The following is a 20570-nucleotide window of genomic DNA, read 5'->3' on the forward strand; positions in this document are numbered from 1 at the left end:
CACAAGCACCCACTTTGTATCTGAGGCTCTGCATCTCCAGCTGAGTAAAAATAGCTGGACCTGCACTCCGTCCTCCAATAGGAACTGCCCACAGCTGCCTCTGCCTACATCACCTGCTCCTGCTCACATGTCCTCTGATGCCCACCTTGTGTCACCCTTTCTAAAGTCGCCTGAGGTCCCATTGAGGTGCGTGTACCTGTGCTGGTGGAGGGTCCACTAAGTTTCTGGACGGTGGTTCCTCACAGTGCAAGTCATTCTCCAAGGTAGCCACGACCTCTACATTCGGCTGGTGCTTATCCTCCAACATCGGCCCTGTTAAAGAGAAAAAACATCACTTACTTTCCCTCCTTCATTTCAGCAGATGCTTCATCTGACATTTGTCAGCACACCAAGTGGCATTTATTGGTTACAACTTCACAAAGTTGGAAGCTGCGTTAAGGCGCATTCACAGAGCATTCAATAAATTTTCACCCTCTCTCTGGTACACACCAACCTCAGGGGAGGCGGTGGCGTAGTGGTATTGTCACTGGACTAGTAACCCAGAGACCCAGGGTATTGCTCTGGGGACATGGGTTCAAATCCCACCACAGCAGAAGGTGGAATTTGAATTTAATTAATAAATCTGGAATTAAAAAGCTAGTCTAGTGATGACCATTGTTGATTGTTGTAAAAATCCATCTGGTTCACTAATGTCCTTTAGGGAAGGAAATCTGCTGTCCTTACCTGGTCTGGCCTACATGTGACTCCAGACCCACAGCAATGTGGTTGACTCTTACATGCCCTCTGAAATGGCTTAGCAAGCCCTCAGTCAAGGCAATTAGGGATGGGCAATAAATGCTGGCTTGGCCAGTGACACCCACATCCCATAAACGAATAAAAAAAAACCATCGCCAACTGCCTGCACTGCAGCCATCCTTCCAAGGTCAAGGGCCTCCTCCTACATGGCCATCAATATTGCCAGGTTGGCCAGTCCACCCCCGAATGCCTCCTCTCATGGGTGTTGTTTGTGTGATCTTTCTCCTGCAATGTGAGGATGAAGAGTCCAGCTACAGTTAACCTTCCCATTTGACTGTCATGATCCACAATCAGATGTGATGATCCTATCATTGCACTGGTCCTGGGCTTATATTACCATCCTCCCAAATCTTCATAGTTTTGAGCCCTTCTCTCAGGTGAGGGTTGACATGGGCACATAACTCCTCAATGTTCCTATACACTGCCTGCCTTGAGGCCCTCCTTCTCAAAGGTGTGCAGCCCTTTTAAGACCCTCATGGCTGGCAGCTTGGCTTTGCATGTTACTCACCATGCCAGATCTTGAAGGTCACTGAAGCACTTCCTGCACTGGACCCACGTCCTGCTAAGCACACTGAGGCTGCTGACCTCTCTGGCACTCTCCAGCTATGCCTCCTTTGTTTGCTTGGCAGGCCTCCTCTTGCTGCTCTCCAGAAATGAAATGTTCCTCCTGTGGGGCGTCACTGAATATTGGGGGCCACCCTACCATGACAGACTGCTATGTTAATCCTCTGAAAGTCTGTCCCCTCAGGGCTGACACTCCCTGGCTGCATCCACTTTGAAGGTTGACACACGGTCTTGAAATGGGGCCTGCGGTTTCTATCACCCACCTCTTGATCGTGCCCATCATCCATAACTGGATGGATATCATGGAGGCAACCCACTAATTAGTCACCTCCTGCAAAATGCTGGCACGCATCACACTCTGAACGTCAGCGGGGTTGGGACTCGGAGATGGTCCCGACGTCGCGGTGCCGATGATCTTGGGAAAATCCAGAAGAACACAAGGATTAGGAGCTGGAGTAGGCCATTTGGCCCCTCGAGCCTGCTCCACCATTTGATAAGATCATGATTGATCTGATTGTGGCCTCAACTCCACTTTACTGTCTGCCCTCCATACCCCTTGACTCCCTTGTTGATCAAAAATCTACCTAACTCAGCCTTGAATATATTCAATGACCCAGCCTCAACTGCTTTCTGAGGAAGAGAATTCCACAGACTAACGACCCTCTGAGAGAAAAAATTTCTCCTTATCTCAGTCTTAAATAGGAGACCCCTAATATTTAAACTGTGAGCCCTAGTTCCAGACTCGCCCACAAGGGGAAACATCATCTCAGCATGCACCTTGTCAAGTCCCCTTAGGATCTTATATGTTTCAGTAAGATCACCTCTCATTCTTCTAAACGGCAATGGGTATAGGCCCAATCTGCTCAACCATTCTTCATAAGCCTTCATCCTAGGAATCAGTTGATTGAGAGTGAACCTTCTCTGAACTGTTCTGAATGCAAATATATCCTTTCGCAAGTAAAGAGATGAAAACTGTACACGGTACTCTAGATGGGGTCTCACCAAGGCCCCGTACAACTGCAGTAAAACCTCCCTACTTTTATATTTGATTCCCCTTGCAATAAATGCCAACATTCCATTTGCCTTCCTAATCACTTGTTGTACCTGCATACTAACCTTTTGTGATTCTTGCATTGGGACACTGAGATTCCTTAGTACTATAGAGTTCTGCAATCTCTCTCCATTCAGATAATATACTGCTTTTCTATTTTTCCTGGCAAAGTGGACAAGTTCATATTTTCTCACATTATACTCCATCTGCCAAATTTTTGCCCACTCACTTAACCTTTCTAAATCCCTTTGTAGACTCTTTATGTCCTCTTGACAGCTTACTTTCCTACCTAACTTTGCGTCATCAGCAAATTTAGCTCCCATACATTCGGTCCCTTCATCCAAGTCATTGATATAGATCGTAAATAGTTGAGGCCCCAGCAGTGATCCTTGTGGCATTCCACTAGGAATGACAGGCAACCCAAATATGACCCATCTATCCCTACTCTCTGCTTCCTGTTAGCTAACAAATTCTCCATCCTTGCTAATGTGTCACCCCCTACACCATGAGCTCTTATTTTGTGTAGTAACGTTTGATGTGGCATCTTATCAAATGCCTTTTGGAAATCCAAGTATACCACATCTCTTTATCCACCTTGCTTGTTACTTCCTCAAAGAACTCTAATAAATTAGTCAAACGCGATTTCCCTGTTACAAAACCATGTTGACTCTACCTGATTGTATTATGATTTTCTAAATGCCCTGCTATTACCTCCTTAATAATGGATTTTAGCATTTTCCCTATGACAGATGATAGGCTCACTGGCCTATAGTTTACTGCTTTCTATCTCTCTCCTTTCTTGAATAGAGGTGTTGTATTTGCAATTTTCCAATCGACTGGGACCATTCCAGAATCTAGGGAATTTTGGAAGATCACAACCAAGGTATCTACTATCTCTGTAGTCACTTCTTTTAAGATGCTAGAATGCAAGCCATCAGGTCCAAGGGACTTGTCAGCCTTTAGTTCTAAGTTTTCCCAGTATCTTTTCCCTAGTAATTGTGATTGTTTTAATTTCCTCCCTCCCTTTGACTTCTTGATTTTCAAGTATTCTTAGGATGTTTTTGTGTCTTCTACAGTGAAGACAGACACGAAATACCTGTTCAGTGCTTCCACCATTTCTTTTTTTCCCATAATTCCCCAGACTCACCGTCTAAAGGACCAATGCTCATTTTATTAATCTTTTCTTTTTTAAATACTTGTAGAAACTCTTATCAATTGTTTTCATATTTCTAGCTGGCTTTCTCTCATATTCTAATTTCTCCCTCCTTTTTTTTAGTTATTCTTTGCTGGTTTCTAAAATCGATCCAATCTTCTGACCTACCACTAATCTTCACAGTATTGTACACTTTTTCTTTCAGTTTAACATTATCCTTAAATTCCTTAGTTAGCCACGGATGGTGCATCCTTCTCATAGAGTCTTTCTTTCTCAAAGGAACATATCTTTGCTGTGAGTTATGAAACATCTCCTTAAATGTCTGCCACTGCTTCTCTACTATCCTACCTTTTAATCTATTTTCACTTTGGCCAATTCTGTCCTTCTAATTGCCTTTTTTAAATTTTAAGTCTTGGACCCCCACTTCTCACCCTCAAACTGTATAGAAATTCTATCATGTTATGATCACTGTTGCCTAAAGGCTCCCTTACCATGATGTCATTAATTAATCCTGTCTCATTGCACATTACCAGGTCTAAAATAGCCTGCTCCCTGGTTGGCACTAGAACTCACTGCTCTAAGAAATTGTTCTGAATACACTCTATGAACTCACCTTGCAGGCTACCTTTGCCAATCTGATTCATCCAATCTATATGAAAATTATAATCGCCCATGATTATTGCAGTACCATTATTACAAGCCTCCATTACTTCTTCCTGTATAAAGTGACTTCTTATCTTTGCTATTTCTTATCTCTATCCAAACTGATTCTACATCTTGATCTTCTGAACTAAGCCAGCCCATTGTTGCAAACTTCTCGTATGTGTGGGGAGGGTTTGGCCTAGGATTTTTTCTCTGATAAATTGTGTCAGAGTTAGTGGTGACTTGTAAGCTTACTTAATCTTATTTTTGGCCAGGGAGAAAATTCGATTGATACGGACCAAATTGTACAGCTCTTTCTGGAGAAAAACTTGTATTTATGCAGCACCTTTCACGACCTCAGGATGTCCCAAAGGACTTTACAGCCAATGCAGTACTTTTGAAATGTAGTCACTGTTGTAATGTAGGCAACGTGACAAGGACAGAGGCAAATGGTGCCCATGCAATTTTCTCCCAGCGAATGGTCCACCCCTTCAGATGAGGGGTGGGAGGGGGGGGGGGGGGGGGGGGGGGAATTAATGTAGAAAAAAATAGGCAAAGAAAAAGAAAATACGTCAAAAAAGTTCTGCGTTTTAACTGCTTTTCTCTTAAGTCTTGTTCGGATTTTGAGTGAGGAAATAGAATTGATGGATCTGTGAAGAAAGACTGCACCACTCTCCCAGTGGCAAGACTGCAAAATAACTGGCAGCAGGAGGAATCTTAAAGGGACGATTGTAGGATAGAGCTTCAGTCAAATGATTTTTCAGTTTCAGGCAGAGAACAGACATAGATGACTTTACATCATGCACAAGTGACACAATGATGCAGTTTTAACATCAGTGTACCTTAGTTCTGTAACCAATATAAAAGCTCCAAGAATTTCATCCTGAAATTGCATCCCTTTAAATATTCCAAAAAAACCTATGGAAATAAAAGACACTGATACACAATGTAAATAGCTGGCACCAGTGAACTTTAATTACAAAGATCCCACAGTGACAAAACATAACAGCAATACATGATAAACATGACAACTCACTTGACTTTTAATGGTTCGGAATAAAAGCTTTCCAAGTACTGTAGTAGTTATAATTTAAATGCCCTGGCGCAATAGTTGTGCCAGTGATACTTAAACAAGTATATAAAAATATGCCATTAAATTCATATCAACAATTAAAGACAGAACAGTATGTACAGAAGAGGAAATATATACCATTATTTACAATACACAAAGGTGGCTTCTCCCATTGCCAAGCAATTTGCAACATAAAGAAACAAATTGTTGTTTTCTCTCTGCATATAGTTTTATATCATGTCTTTTACTGTTAACTCTTGAACTCAGTACAAGACGAATTACTTTTCAATGAACAGTTACTTTCAGTGCAGGCTGATAGTTACAAAGCAATCCCTAATATCAAACTGACACAACATTAAATATACCGTTATCCTTTCTGATTGGCCTACAAAGAATAGTTTGAGAAAATATTAAAACATATTTTTTAATGAACATTTAAAATAGACTGGTAATTGTATTCTGGGAATGTTAAAAAGAGGGAACTCTTTGCAGCAAAAGAGGGATCCCTTTACAGTATTTACTTATCATGTCTCATGCACCATGAATTATATTGAACAGCCTTTTAGTTGTAAAGGGGCACTGGCACTCGGTAAAATGCCTTGTAAGCCAGGTGTCTGTAACAATGGGAACCTAATGACATCATTCATTAACCAATAAAGGTAACTATCTGGTGAATGAAACACGATAAAACAATGACAATGTTTGTGCTGCAACTGGCTCATGTGGAGTCTTGCAAAACAGGCCATTCTTGGCCAAGCCATGAACTTAGCCTGTCCCCAACCAGTTTCAGCCCGATTTAAAATCAGCTGTCCACAAGTAAATCCAAGGGATACATTTTCTTCAGTTATTCTTTACTCTCTAGTGTTTTACTTTGCATCTTTCTTTAATAAAAAGGTTTTCAGGTAATGACATTTTTAGTAGCGACATTCATGAAGATGTGTGGCACTTAGTGAAGTAAAAGTTTTCACACATTGCGTGCATGAAAGGAATATTTTTCATCAAGTCCGTATTGGCCCTATTGAAAGAGACAGAGTGAACAAGCAACTAACATGTGATTATTCACAAAGGACACAGTATACAATCCAGGTACAGAAAGAATGGATGTTGATAAAGGGCACCAGCTAAAATCAACTATTACCATTAATAAATTGTGGGACACCTGCCCAAAGGCAGTGGGGTCCTTCGTTACATATGCAGGTAAGATTCCCGATGATGTCATTGGGACCTGTCCGCCATCTTAATGCTGGCCAGAGGGAAGAAGCGGCTGCATCTTTCGTGGCTGATCATGGGTGTAGAGGCTCCTCAAAGTTAGTGTATTTCATCCTTTGTGGGTCTAGCCTACAAGGAAAGCCTAGGCCTCCTGTGACCCAGAGGCCCACTGCCCAACCATTCCTAAACCAGTGTGCCCTGGAATCAACTCTCCCTCAGCACTTATCCTGTGTTGGCCAACTTCCTCCGAGCCACCTGATTTTTTATGGCCAAGCAGCTGCCTCCAGCCATAATTTAACTCAAAGCACTGGTATAATTCAGGTGAATATACGCTGAACACCATGCAGGAGTAATATAACGTTCCTGAACTTCCTGACAAATAGGATGCTTGCTGGGCCACTTACCTGCCCGGGAATTAAAAATCTTCCCAATGTCTTGGATGGTCATTATATTTCAATTATACATCTTAATGTAATCTTTGCTGAAATGTTCTGAGCTGTCAAATCATCACAGGGAGCAGCTTACCATGCCAGCATTGCTGGATTCATTTGACTTCTCCGTCCTAAATTAGTTCTTGTCTGTGGATCCTTATCCTGGCTCAAAAGATTGTGAGGGTTTTCTTTGTAACTATATGTACCAATCCCTATCTCATATGTCTTTTTGCTTACTTGTTGTGACTAGTGTCTATCCACATATAGTTCATCATTTATCCTTTCTCATTGGCCCCGTTTCAGGATTCACTGCAAACAGCATTAAAACGGTTCTCTCCAAATAGATATACTGGGTATTTAGGGAACAAGCTTACCCACCTTAGCTCCATATTCCCTAATACCCTTACCCAACAAAAATCTATTGATCTCAGTCTCAAAAATTTCAATTCACCTAGCATTCATAGCCTTTTTGGGGAATAGGGGGAGAGTTTCAGATTTCCACTACCGTTTGTGTGTAAAGGTGCTTCCTGATTTCACTCCTAAATGGCATAGCTTTAATTTTAAGATTGTGCCCTCATTTTCTGGATTCTCCCACTGCAGGAAATGGTTTCCCTGTGTCTTCCCTATCAAATCCCATTATCATTTATACAAGCCAAGTTTGTGCAGCCTGTCCTCATAAGTTAATGCTTTAAGCCCTGGTGTCATTCTGGTGAATCTGCACTGTACCCCCTCTTTTCCTGAGGGTTCAGCACCCAGAAAATGAACAGCCATGCAAAGTTTTAAGATTAGCTGTATATCATTCATTGCTTCACCTTAGTCAATCAGTTTTCAATTTTACCCACTGTTGGTACAAACCCTGCTTTTCCTGCCCTTGGTGGAAATGTCTTCTCAGAATTTTTAGAAGTATAACTATAAAACTCACAGAGATGGAAGTCTGAAGTGATTTAATCCCTCTAAACAAGTTTCAATGAGCTCATTTATTTACTCTGATGAGCGCCACAAACATTTAAGTACATCAATTGGCCATCTGAGCTTACTTGTCTCTCAGCATTTCTCTACTTGCACATTACAAACTGCTCTCTGATCTGAAGATCAATTCTCTTCCTAATCCCTTTGGTACAATATTACAAAAAACAAACTAGACCAAAAGTAAACTTCTTGCTGGTGAGATCATTTTCTGGCATGTATTACAATATACAACTGATTCTATTCCCCCTGAATTGTGTTAATCAATTTAATTGCACATCCAACATTAGTTTAGGCACTTTAAAATTCATTGCTTATACTAGGCAGTTTTAATTCTGCTTTCCCAAACTCAAAATTTTAGACTGTTACGGCTTCCTTTGCTCTTGGACTGTTAAGTATGTCGAGCTTTTTCCAACCTCCACTCCACCCCAACATTCTCCAGACTTTTAAAAATCATGATATCACTATGGGCCAATTAAAACTTTTCTTCATGGTGTCTGTACAGCTAGGGAGGAAACATTAGCATCATCAGAACCTGTGCAACCATTGCTTCACTGGTAGAAGAAACTTAAAAGAAAGCAAAGGTCAAGCAGCCAATAGAGGTTGGATTCTGTACAATTTATTAACTGTTGGATTGGAATGTTGCTCACTGTGAAACTCTTCATGCTGTGTGATTGTTGAATTTCTATTGGCTAGTCTACAGGTGGTTCATGCCGCAGCTAAGCCTTCACCAAGTGAAATCCGAGGTGGTCTCACCCTATTCACCTCAAGTCGAACATGGTGATGAAACCCCAGTTATGCTACCTATTTGGGTCATTGCAAAGCTGAGACTGCTCTTCATCAATATGAAACGCGTAGTACAAATTGTCTATTCGTGCCACTTTATTTCTACTAAGAATCACAGCTACCAAAGCAATTACACCAAACTCCTGGGTCAACAGGTCTTCTTTCTGTGTCACAGTATACATGTTCCTCAGATACTTTCCAGTCGAGAGCTCCAGTATATGATCTAAGACTCATATTAGGAAATGTAATTCAGAATTCCACTACACTCAGAGCACCACTGGTTTATTTAGCAGCACAAAGTCACTACCACTGTTCACAAAACTGATTTCCTAATTAAACCAAAAAAACACTGAAACACTGTGGGATTAATTGAGCTCTTGCTATCCATCAGACAATTTCATTATGAATAATTTGAAAACAAACTTCCTGTTTATAAGGAATAAATAATGTCTATGACATTGCTCTATGAATAGAGGAGTATAATAGAATTCTGAAAATATCCACTGTCACAATAAACTAATCTTAGATTTGGCAACTCTTATATTTCAGCCAATTACTAAATACATTGGAACATGACCTTGAGTTGAAACATCCCAAATTTTAATCTGCACAAATAGAATACAGAACATTTCAAATGATTTCAAATATACATAATTTTTTTTACATCAAAGCCAGCTGATAAAATTTCACTGAACAGATTGCATGTAATGTATGACAGCACCACACACACTTTGCAGGTACCATTTACTACCCAGCTGATCTGACATCTGGTAACCTGGAACCAATGATCTAATTTTCACATTTCAGAATCCAATCCAATAACAGGACTCTAGTCCCTGCGCTGTTGAGTTAAGAAGTCTCTAACTAACATTTAATCCAATGCATTTCTCTGCTGTTTTTCATAGTTCTGGAATCACATCCCATATATAATAGAGCTAGGAAGGGGTGAGCAGGGCAGAATTTTCCCCTCACACTTTTTAAAATATTTAAAACCAGTGACTGGCTGCTTGACCTTTGATACAACATTCAGAAATCAAAAACACAGGAGAAGGGAACGTGGGTTATGTATCTGCCTTCTGATCTTCGGGTTTTTAATCAGGCAAAATCATTTGGGAGGAAATACTGTATGCGTTGTTTCTGGGGGATCTAAAATAAAACAGACTGTTCACAATCAGAGAAGGTTTAATCAGTCAAAAAACTTTGGAAGGATCACAAAAATAATTTAAGTAAACAATAACATCATCGTAAAGGTATAATACCAAAAGGAATGAACACACATAATTATGTATGGATTTGTATATGCTGCGAGTGATTGATGCAACCCATTGGTATGGAGAACAGGCTAAATGCTCTCTGCACCCAATTGGGGAAGGCGCTGGGTGTGTGTGTCACTCCAGAAATGCAGTTGGCATCATTTGCAGGTTTTTACCCTAATTTTTGGAATTTATCTTTTAAGGAGTCATTAGCAGGTATAACCCTAACATCAGAAGGCTTAATTATATACTACACATCTGAAAGGCTTAAGATCCAAATCAATAAATAAAATAAACAGATATTGGGCTAAATTCTTGTCTCCACTGCCCCAGGTACAGAGCTTTGTTCTGGAAGCACTAAATAAAAACATTTACCTTAATCTGATTCGGATGAAGTATGCACTTTTAGATCAGTAAGTATTTAAGTATGGTTATGATACCATTACAAATCCTTTGTTAGCCCTAACAAACAAAATTATTGAAGGCTAAAGCTAAAAGCATGTTGACATCAGTAACAGAGCTCATGTTCTCCTTGCGGCATCTTAGATTCCCATTATCTTTGACCCTCAAAGTCATTCAAATAGCCTCTTTCAATGTCAGAAATAAAATAGCCTTCATAAAATTCTCTACCCAATTATTAAAAATAAAAACAGAAAATGGTACAAATACACAACAGGCCTGTCAGCACCTGTAAAGAGAAGAGTTTATAACGTTTCAGGTGTGTACCATTCATTAACCCAATTATTAATTGTATTGGAAATTCCAAACAGCATCTTCTGCATTTGAGCAGATTGAAGATCAAACATCTCACAATATAACTGTTGTTTTATTGCAGAATTGGTAAGGGGAAAAATGAAATTCCTTGCGAGTTGGGACAAAAGCACGTGGGAGAAACTGCATTTCATTCACTGAGGTTAAGATCCACACACTTGAGTCAAGCAAATCACTCACCAACTGTCAGAAACTCACGACACAGAATGAACACCAGATTAAGCCACAAAATGTAAAACAAACTTTTTCAAATTTCTAGAGATACTTTTAAAAAAAAAGATAAATGCATAAATTAAGTGCTGTAAAAGGTAACTAAGTTAAAATGAACATAAATACTGTACAGGAGGACCAATACAACAGTACAACTGACCAAAAGATAGCTTCATCTGTGATTGCAGCCTTTGACAGACTGAGGTGATTATGTGGCACTAATTAACTGGCGCTTCTGCAAATGTCTGAATGTCCTCTGGTTGAATGGTTCTAAACAAGTGATGATCCTCCATGATCTTGGCCACATATTGCACATTGTCATTTTACACAACCTCTCTGGCTTCTGTATAAGAAGACAGTTGAACACACCCAAGCACACATTACTGGAACGCTGCAGCTGTTGAAACACAATGAGGTACTTACGATGCAATTTATCGGTCCTCTGAATGAATGTGACAGTACATGGAAAGACATTTGTGTGATGTCCAAAAGGTGATAATACTACAAACACAATTCTCTCTCATGCAGATTCACTGAGAATGAACGTTCACATACATGTTTGTCTTGGGTATGTAAGTACATACATGCATGTCACGGTGAGTTCCATTTTGTGGTTCATATAAATATGACACATTAGACTAAGGTCTTCTGATCTCCAAAAGGCCTCTTCATTTCAAACAGCAACAAAAAGCAGAAGTCCACTGTCACAATATCCATGCAGACCACCAAGATTGTCCTAGACAGGTTCCCACAGATGAACTTCTCATTGGAAATTATTACTTGGAGGTGACTTGAAACATAGTCATGTTGCTATCAGGTTGAAGTACAGATAAGGATTCCCCATGTTTACTGCTAAAAGGTACTGTCAGCTTTTCAACATTTGGTAAAATAGGGAAGAGATAAAGGGGAAGGGAGCTCCTGTTATAAATGAAGATGTCCTGTACAAAGTATGATTCCCACAATCTCTTGTCTTTTTTGTTTAACTTTCTGTGACATATTGCATTATTCTTGGTCCCAAACTTAGTGTTTTTTTTTCCATCAATGGGAACCCAAAATTATCACAGATGATGGGGGCTATTCTCTCTAGTTCCACTTGCTCATTCAAAGAACCCCACAACCATGAGCCATTTCATATCCACGTAATACTGTGCGACACAGAATATAGCATCACAAGCATTGCAGAAAACTCAGGCTGAGCATTTCACAGTCTGTAGACACGTCTTAAGACTGCTCATCATTCACTCAGGGTCCTGCTCACGTACAGTAAAAAACGAACAATGCGCACAGAGACTAAATGCCCAAGCATTAGACAAAGCACACTGGGAGACAAACAATAATAGTAGTCTTGTAGCCAACACTTGGCTTCACTCTTCTCAAACACGCCACAGAAGCAGATGGTTGGTGCTATCATCACGGCCGACAGTCTCACTACTGTTGGTAAGTCGGAAGTCTTCATACCCGTCTCCTCCACTGATCACCAACATGTTGGTTTTTAATGGAATAATGGCAGACGATCGTCGTCTTGCTGAATCACGCTTCTGTGGAGCAACCAATCTTTCACCACCTGTACTGGGGCGACCTAGTGTATTAAATAGACAGTTAGACATTATACAAAAATGCTGTTCACAAAGATTTTGCTGACTGTTTTAACCTATTCTAATAAAAAAATTCAAGGTACTAAAAATATAAAAATAATTATTAAAGGCACCTAGTATGTTCTTTTACATTCCTTGTAAGCTTAAAAATTCACAATGAACATCACGGAAATGAGAAATTTTTAGAACAGGAAATGGTGATGAAGTAACAGAGAAGGAAGGTTGATGAGGGAAATGCGGTGGATGTTGCCTATATGGATTTTAAGGAAGTGTTTGACAAAGTACCACATAAAAGACTGGTTAACAAAATTGAGGCTCATGGAATATGAAGGTCAGTGTCAGCTTGGATAAAAGATTGGCTTAAGGACAAAAAACAGTGAGTCATGCTAAATGGTTAATTTCAGTCTGGAGGATGGTAGACAGTGGTGTTCCCCGAAGTTTAGTGCTAGGAACACTGATTTTTTGATATATATAAATGAGTTGGATATTGGAATACAGAGTAAAATTTCAAAATTTTCTGACGATAACAAACTTGGAGGTGTGGCAAACAGTGAGGATGATACCAATTGACTGCAACAGGACATAGAAAGGCTAGCAGAAATGGGCAGATGAAATTTAATACAGAGAAGTGTGAGATGATGCATTTTGGCAGAAGGGATAAGGATAGGCCATATAGACTTAATGGCACAGTTCTAAAGAGTGTGTAGGGACAGAAGGACCTGAGGGTTCATCTTTGAAGATTGAGAGAGTAGTTAGCAAAGCATATGGGATCTTGCACTTCATAAGTTGGTCTGGGTTTATAATCGCGTGCTGCACTCAGCGATGGCGTGCTTTGAACTCAGCAGCCTTCTGACATGGAAGTGCCACCGCACAGCACCTGCGGTATTACGTGCAGGGGCTGATTTAAACAGAGGGGGCAGAGTGATGATGTAGAGGGAGCGGCCACCACGTCCCCAGCAACAGCATCCAGCACCACCGCGCAGGCTATTGCCAGCATTTGTTGCCCATCCATAATTGCCCTTTGAACTGCATGGCTTGCTCGGCCATTTCAGAGGGCAGTTAAGAGTCAACCAAGTTTTTGTGGTCAGGTCTGGAGTCACATATAGGACATTAGTAAATGGGTTTTCACAACAAGCAACATGGTTGCTATTAGACTAGCTTTTTAAAAAAAATTCCAGATTTATTAATTGAGTTCAACTTTCACCATCTGCTATGGTGGGATTCGAACCCATGTCCCCACAGCATTAGCCTGGGGGGTCTGGATTACTTGTCCAGTGACACTACCACTATGCCACAGCCTCCCCTTGGTTGATGATTTATAGTAATAATCTCTGGGTCCCTTTCTTAATCCATACAACTGTTCCATTCAAAATGTACTTACTCTCCACTTTTGTTCCTGTCCTAATTCATTTGCATGTGTTCTGCATGACACATCAATTTTTAAAATTATAAATATTTAATACGATGTCTAGCCTCATCACAAGCATCATGACCGCTTTCTATCAGCAAATAATATATGGAAAAGCCATGATAATGCATAACTCATCAAGACATGACTAATCAAGTCACAACACCCAATAAATCTGACTCTCAAGGACTTTAATGAAGATTAAGTGCATGATATACATATTCCTACCTACTCCTTCCCCCTCCTGTCCTTCAAAAGAAAAGGCCTCTGTTAAAGAAATAAACTGTCTTAAATATGATCATAAGAACAGAGCAGTAGGCCATTTAGCCCCTCGGGTCTGAAAAATAGTTATTTGTTGCGTAGAATGCAAGGACTGTAAACATTGCAAAGCTCTCTATCCTCAGGAGAACGAGCTCTCCAGTATTGTCACTCTGAACACTGGTCCTTTCACAGCACAGACTGAATAGATTAATCAAACATACAAGAATTCTGTGAACTAATGTACACTGAGCCTGCAGCCTTACTCAACAGGCAGTGACAAACGGACTAAAGTTCGCCCTTTCTATTCCAAATATTTATGGGATAATAACCCATATTTATGATTCTGTAAAACTTGCTTGCCAATTTTATACCTTGCTAAGCAGCTGACATTAGAATTACATGAAGCTTGCAAGATTCTTTTTAGCCAATTACGTGTAGTAAGTTTATTTTCAATCCATACTTTATTTATTCAAAAAGGGAGGGAGACAGAAAGCAGGAAACTACAGGCCAGTTAGTTTAACATCTGCTTAGGGAAAATGTTAGAAGCTATTATTAAAGACGGTATAGCAGGGCATTTAGAAAAATTCAAAGTAATCAGGCAGAGTCAACATGGTTTTGTGAAAGAGAAATCACGTTTAACCAATTTATTGGAGTTCTTTGAGGAAGTTACATGTGCTGTGGATAAAGGGAACTGATGGATGTTTTGCACTTAGATTTCCAGAAGGCATTTGATAAGGTGCCACATCAAAAGTTATTGCAGAAAATAAAAGCTCATGGTGTAGGGGGTAACATATTGGCTAGCTAACGGAAACAGAGAGTAGGTATAAATGGGTCACTTTCTGGTTGGCAGGATGTAACGAGTAGTTTGCCACAGGGATCTGTGCTGGGGCCTCAACTTTTTACAATTTACATAAATGACTTGGATGAAGGGACCGAAGGTATGGTTGCTAAGTTTTCTGATGACACAAAGATAGGTAGGAAAGTAACTTGTGAAGAGGACGTAAGGAAGCTACAAAGGGATATAGATAGGTTAAGTGAGTGGACAAAGACCCGGCAAATGGAGTATAATGTGGGAAAGTGGGAAATTGTCCACTTTGGCAGGAAGAATAAAAAAGAAGCATATTATCTAAATGACGAGAGATTGCAGAGCTCGGAGATGCAGAGGGTTCTGTGTGTCCTTGTGCACGAATCGCAAAAGGTTAGAATGCAGGCACAGCACGTAATTAGGAAAGCTAATAGAATGTTATTGTTTATCGCAAAGGGAATTGAATACAAAAGTAAGGAGGTTATGCTTCAGCTATACAGGGCATTGGTGAGACCACATCTGGAGTACTGTGTTCAGTACTGGTCTCCTTATGGATGTAAATGTGTTGGAGGCAGTACAGAGAAGGTTTACTAGACTAATACCTGGAATGGGCGAATTGTCTTACAGGGAAAGATTGGACAGGCTAGGCTTGTATCCGCTGGAATTTAGAAGAGTAAGAGGCAACTTGATTGAAACATATAAGATCCTGAGGGGTCTTGACAGGAGTGAATGTGGGAAGGATGTTTCCCCTTGCGGGAGAATCTAGAACTAGGGGTCACTGTTTAAAAATAAGGGGTCACCCATTTAAGACAGAGATGAGGAGAAATATTTGCTCTCAGAGGGTCGTGAGTCTTTGGATTTCTCTTCCTCAAAAGGCAGTGGAAACAGAGTCTTTGAATATTTTTAAGGCAGAGGTAGATAGATTCTTGATAAGCAAGGGGATGGAAGGTTATTGAGAGTCGGTGGAAATGTGGAGTAATCAGTTCAGCCATGAACTTATTGAATGGTAGAGCAGGCTCGAAGGGCCGAGTGGCCCACTCCTGCTCCAAATTTGTATGTTCATATTTGCAATCCTCTCCCTTCCCATATGCCTATACTGCAGAGTCATCAAGATAGTTAGGGACCCTGCTCCCAACTGCTGTTATTGAGATGCCCAGGAAGTTTCTCTGTATAAATTTTCACAGGCAGGAAGAACTTCTGCTGAAAATCTTTCTGATTTCATGGAAATTTACAGCATGGAAGGAGGCTATTTGACCCATTGTGCCCACACTGGCTGACAAAAGCCAGCCAGCCTAATCCCACTTTCCAGTTCCTGATCAGTAGCCTTGTAGGTTATGGCACTTCCAGTGCATATCCAAGTACTTTTTAAATGTTCTGAGGGTTTCTGCCTCTACCATCCTTTCAGACAGTGAGTTCCAGATCCCCACCACCCTCTGGGTGAAAAAAATTCCCCTCAAATCCCATCTAAGCCTCCTACCTCTTACCTTAAATCTATGTTCTCTGGTTATGGACCCCTCAAACAAGGAGAATAGGGGTTTCCTATCCACTTTATCTAGACCCCTCATAGTTTCATACACTTCAATTAGGTCTCCCCTCAGCCTCCTCTGTTCCAAAGAAAGCAATCCTAACCTATCCATACCTTTCCTCATAGCTAAAATTCCCCAGTCCAGGCAACATCCTCGTAAATCTCCTCTCTAACCTCTCTAGTGCAATCATATCTTTCCTATAGTGCAGTGACTAGAACTGCATGCAGTGCTCCAGCTGTGGCCTAACTAGTGTTTCTTTTAAATTCATTCACGGGATGTGGGCGTCGCTGGCCAGACCTGCATTTGTTGCCCATCCCTAATTGCCCTTGAGAAGGTGGTGGTGAGCTGCCTTCTTGAACCTCTGCAGTCCACGTGGGGTAGGTACACTCACAGTGCTGTTAGGAAGGGAGTTCCAGGATTTTGATCCAGCGACAGTGAAGGAACGGCGATATAGTTCCACGTCAGGGTGGTGTGTTACTTGAAGGGGAACTTGCAGGTGGTGGTGTTCCCACGTATTTGCTGCCCGTTTTATACAGTTCCAGCATAGCCTCCCTGCTATTATATTCTATGTCTTGGTTAATAAAGGCAAGTATCCTGTATGCCTTCCTGACCATCTTTATTAAACATAAAGATCTAGAAATTGGACTATGGCCGAATCAGGATGTGATCCTGAGGCTGTGCAGGCTGCACATGCCTAATGAGGTCATCAGCAACACCATGACAAATTAATCCACCAGCCTCATTTGTTTATCAATGGCAAGCTGTGGTCACCAGAGGCAGCTCACCAGTCGCTGTCCAAGGTGTTCAGTAGAAGTGGCAATTAGGAGGGGACAAGAAGTCCCCAGCACACCAGGCCCCACAATAAGATAAATTTTTTAAAAAGTTAAAACTTACCTATTGAGTGGCAGCCTCCAGAAGCCCTTGTAAGGACCGCTGAATTGTCTGTTAAGCACCAGGCAAAATTGACCCGAGCATGCATGGTGTGGTCAGTTGCAATCGAAATTTGCAAAGGCGGCTGAAACTTTGTATATGCAAACATAGGGGGTGGGGGGAGGTGGTGTACATTAGACGCCAATGGAGGAGCCCTAACCAATATGGCGGTTGCAGACTTTTGCTGCAGATTCAGCGACGCACGCTGCTTGCTATATTGGGTCCTTGGGTCCCCGTTTTACACCAGTAAAACAGGCACAGTGAGATCCAATTTCTAGGCCAAGGCAAGGGAATATACAATGAGTGGTATGACCCTAGGGAGTACAGAGGGTCAGAGGGACCTTAGTGTAGTTGTTCATAGATCACTGAAGGCAGTAGCACAGGTAGATAAGGTGGTCAGGAAGGCATATAGGATACTTGCCTTTATTAGCCGAGGCATAGAATATAAGAGCAGGGAGGTTATGAAGGAGCTGTATAAAATGCCAGTTAGGCCACAGCTGGAGTACTGTGTACAGTTCTGGTCGCCACACTGTAGGAAGGATGTGCTTGCACTGGAGAGGGTGCAGAGGAGATTCACCAGGATGTTGCCTGGGCTGGAGCATTTCAGCGATGAAGAGAGATTGGATAGGCTAAGGTTGTTTTCCTTAGAGCAGAGAAGACTGAGGGGGACCTGATTGAGGTATACAAAATTATGAGGGGCATTGATAGGATAGATAGGAAGAAACTTCTTCCCTTAGCGGAGGAGTCAATAGCCAGGGGGCATAGTTTTAGGTAAGGGGTAGGAGGTTTAGAGGGGATTTGAGGACATTTTTTTTTTACACAGCGGGTGGTTGGAATCTGGAACACACTGCCTGAAGAGGTGTTAGAGGCAGGAACCCTCACAACATTTAGGAAGTATTTAGATGGGCACTGGAAACACCATAGCATACAAGGCTATGGGCCAAGTGCTGGAAAATGGGATTAGAATAGATAGGTGCTTGATGGCCGGCACAGACATGATGGGCCAAAGAGCCTGTTTCAGTGCTGTATAACTCTTTGACTCTATGACAAAGTTTCTTGCACAATATTGCAATGTAAAGATGTAAAAATTTGAAAATACTAGTGTTTAGTAGACTATTTCTGAACTTGAGACCATGGGCCGGATTTTTTCTGGTGACGAGGGTCCCGATGGTGGGCCAGAAGGCCGGGGGTTGTTGGGGGGCAGATCCTGCATCAGCCTACTGCCGGACCTCCAGTGCGATTTTATGGTGGGCAGACAATTAACTGCCCGCCGTTAGGGACGCCGTCCCTTTAAGGCATGAGCCCACGCCTCTAGATCTGCCCGCCAATTGGAGGGCCAGCAGCTCTGCAAACCGAAAGCGCCACCGGGAACACTCGCCACTGTCGGTACTGCAGGAGGCCCTGCAGAGAAGAAAAGTGATGAAGACCCCGGGGAGATAAGTGGGGTTGGGGGTCGTGGGGCCATTCAGGCAGGCCCTGGCAATGGAGTGAGGGGTGGGTCTTCCCCAGGAGTTGGTCATCGTCAGTGGGGAGCCCTTGACTGCCCCCAAAGGAGGGATCCCACAGACCCTGCCAGGAGGCTTCTAGGCTTTTCCTGGCAGCATCTCCCTGTGGCAGTGGGCCCCTCTGCCTTCAAAAAAATTGAGGAGACGGTGGGAAGAGGCCCTTAAGTGGCCATTAATTGGCCACAAGGGCCTCAATTGGCTTGGGGCAGGAAGGCTGTCCTCAGCCTCCCCCATCTTGGACAAAATGGTAGGGGCCCAGGTGAAGTCAGGAATGGCGCCTCCTGTCATTTTGATTGCACCCCCCCCCCCTCCCCCGCCTCCAAGGGCAGAACAAAATCCTGCCCCATATAAAAGAACATCATTAGCACTGAATGTTATTTAAACCTGGGATTGAATTTCATTATCTTTGGAATGACAGTCCAATATCCTACACATTCATGTGGGCCAATTTAGATCAATCTATCTAGACCCATTTATTTGGACTAACTTGGATCAAGCTATCTGAAATTTTTGGAACAGTACCCTAAAGAGGGCTGGGAGGAGGCTGATGTGGAGGATAAATACCAACATAGATTTGTTTCTACACTGTATATTCTACGCAATTCTATGTAAATATCACAACCTCGCCACAATGGAGAACATCGTTCAGCATATGTACAGCTTAGTGTTAGACTAAAAGCAGAGGAACAGTACAACAAGTATCTCAGTTTGCAGTACAGCACATCCAAACCTGAAACAAAACTAGGCAGTATATAAACCAATATAAGACAATGGCAGCTCATGTTCTAACTCTGCCATTATTTCTCAGTTTGATGGTAAATATGTTCAACATATAAAAGCACCACTGTGTTCGCCCAAATATAGTTATAGTGTGCAGAGCCACTTTAAAACTGAAAGGTCGTAGGCAGCAACTGACTGATCTAATGAAATCAGAGGCAATGTACCTTTCTCCTGGCCCTGATGCCTGGGAAACTTCCTTTAAAAAAACTGAAAGATGAGAGTCTAGACACTCAGAAAACTTGCCTGGCTCCCTTGCTGGTGGGAAAGTGAGATCAAAGATTTCTGGCAATTCAATAGCTGTGAGGAATCGAACGTGTCCTGTGTGCCCATGAGCTGATCCCATGGGTATTAAAGGTGTCCTGAGGGAGGTGGTGTTGGCAGTGACATGGGGAATAGACAGTGTTAACACCACACCAGCACTTGTTCCAATCCAGAGAAGGTCTTTACAGGCAAGTAGGGCAGTAATCCGTAAGCAGGCAGCCTTGTGCTGACGAATAATGGCATCGGAACCTGTTGGAGAGAGGAAACCTTCATTATACATTGTTTTCTAGGGATGGGTAAAGATGAGATGGGTAAAACCTTAACTAAGATACATATTTTACAAAGTTGTGTTGCCATTCAATACATACAATACTAATCACAGATTAACTACAAATCTTATCTAGTTCTGCATTTTGTCTTCTTCCTCTCTGTAATTTTTATTTCTTCATTTATGAGCTGTGTCGCTGGAAAAGTCAGCATTTATTGAGGAGGAGATGGTAGTGAACTGCCTTCTTGGCAACTGAGTGGCTTGCCTGCAGGGGGCAGTGATGAGTCAACTACATTGCTGAAGGGCTGGAGTCATATATAGGCCAGAG

At 41.8% G+C, this 20570-nt stretch overlaps 1 protein-coding gene across 1 annotated transcript in view; it reads right to left on the bottom strand.

Moving 5' to 3' along the window:
• Positions 1 to 5154: 5154 nt before the first annotated feature.
• Positions 5155 to 20570, bottom strand: part of LOC137371209 (rho guanine nucleotide exchange factor 17-like) — a 522466-nt gene continuing 507050 nt past the window's right edge. Inside the window, exons 20-21 of the mRNA XM_068033382.1 lie at positions 19957 to 20223; positions 5155 to 12482 (exon numbers count right to left, since the gene is read on the bottom strand). Of these exons, the coding sequence (XP_067889483.1) occupies positions 12277 to 12482; positions 19957 to 20223 (473 nt within the window). The 3' untranslated portion in view covers positions 5155 to 12276. The remainder of the gene's footprint in view (positions 12483 to 19956; positions 20224 to 20570) is intronic.

The sequence above is a fragment of the Heterodontus francisci genome, chromosome 6 (assembly GCF_036365525.1).
Source record: "Heterodontus francisci isolate sHetFra1 chromosome 6, sHetFra1.hap1, whole genome shotgun sequence".
Taxonomy (NCBI): Eukaryota; Metazoa; Chordata; class Chondrichthyes; order Heterodontiformes; family Heterodontidae; genus Heterodontus; species Heterodontus francisci.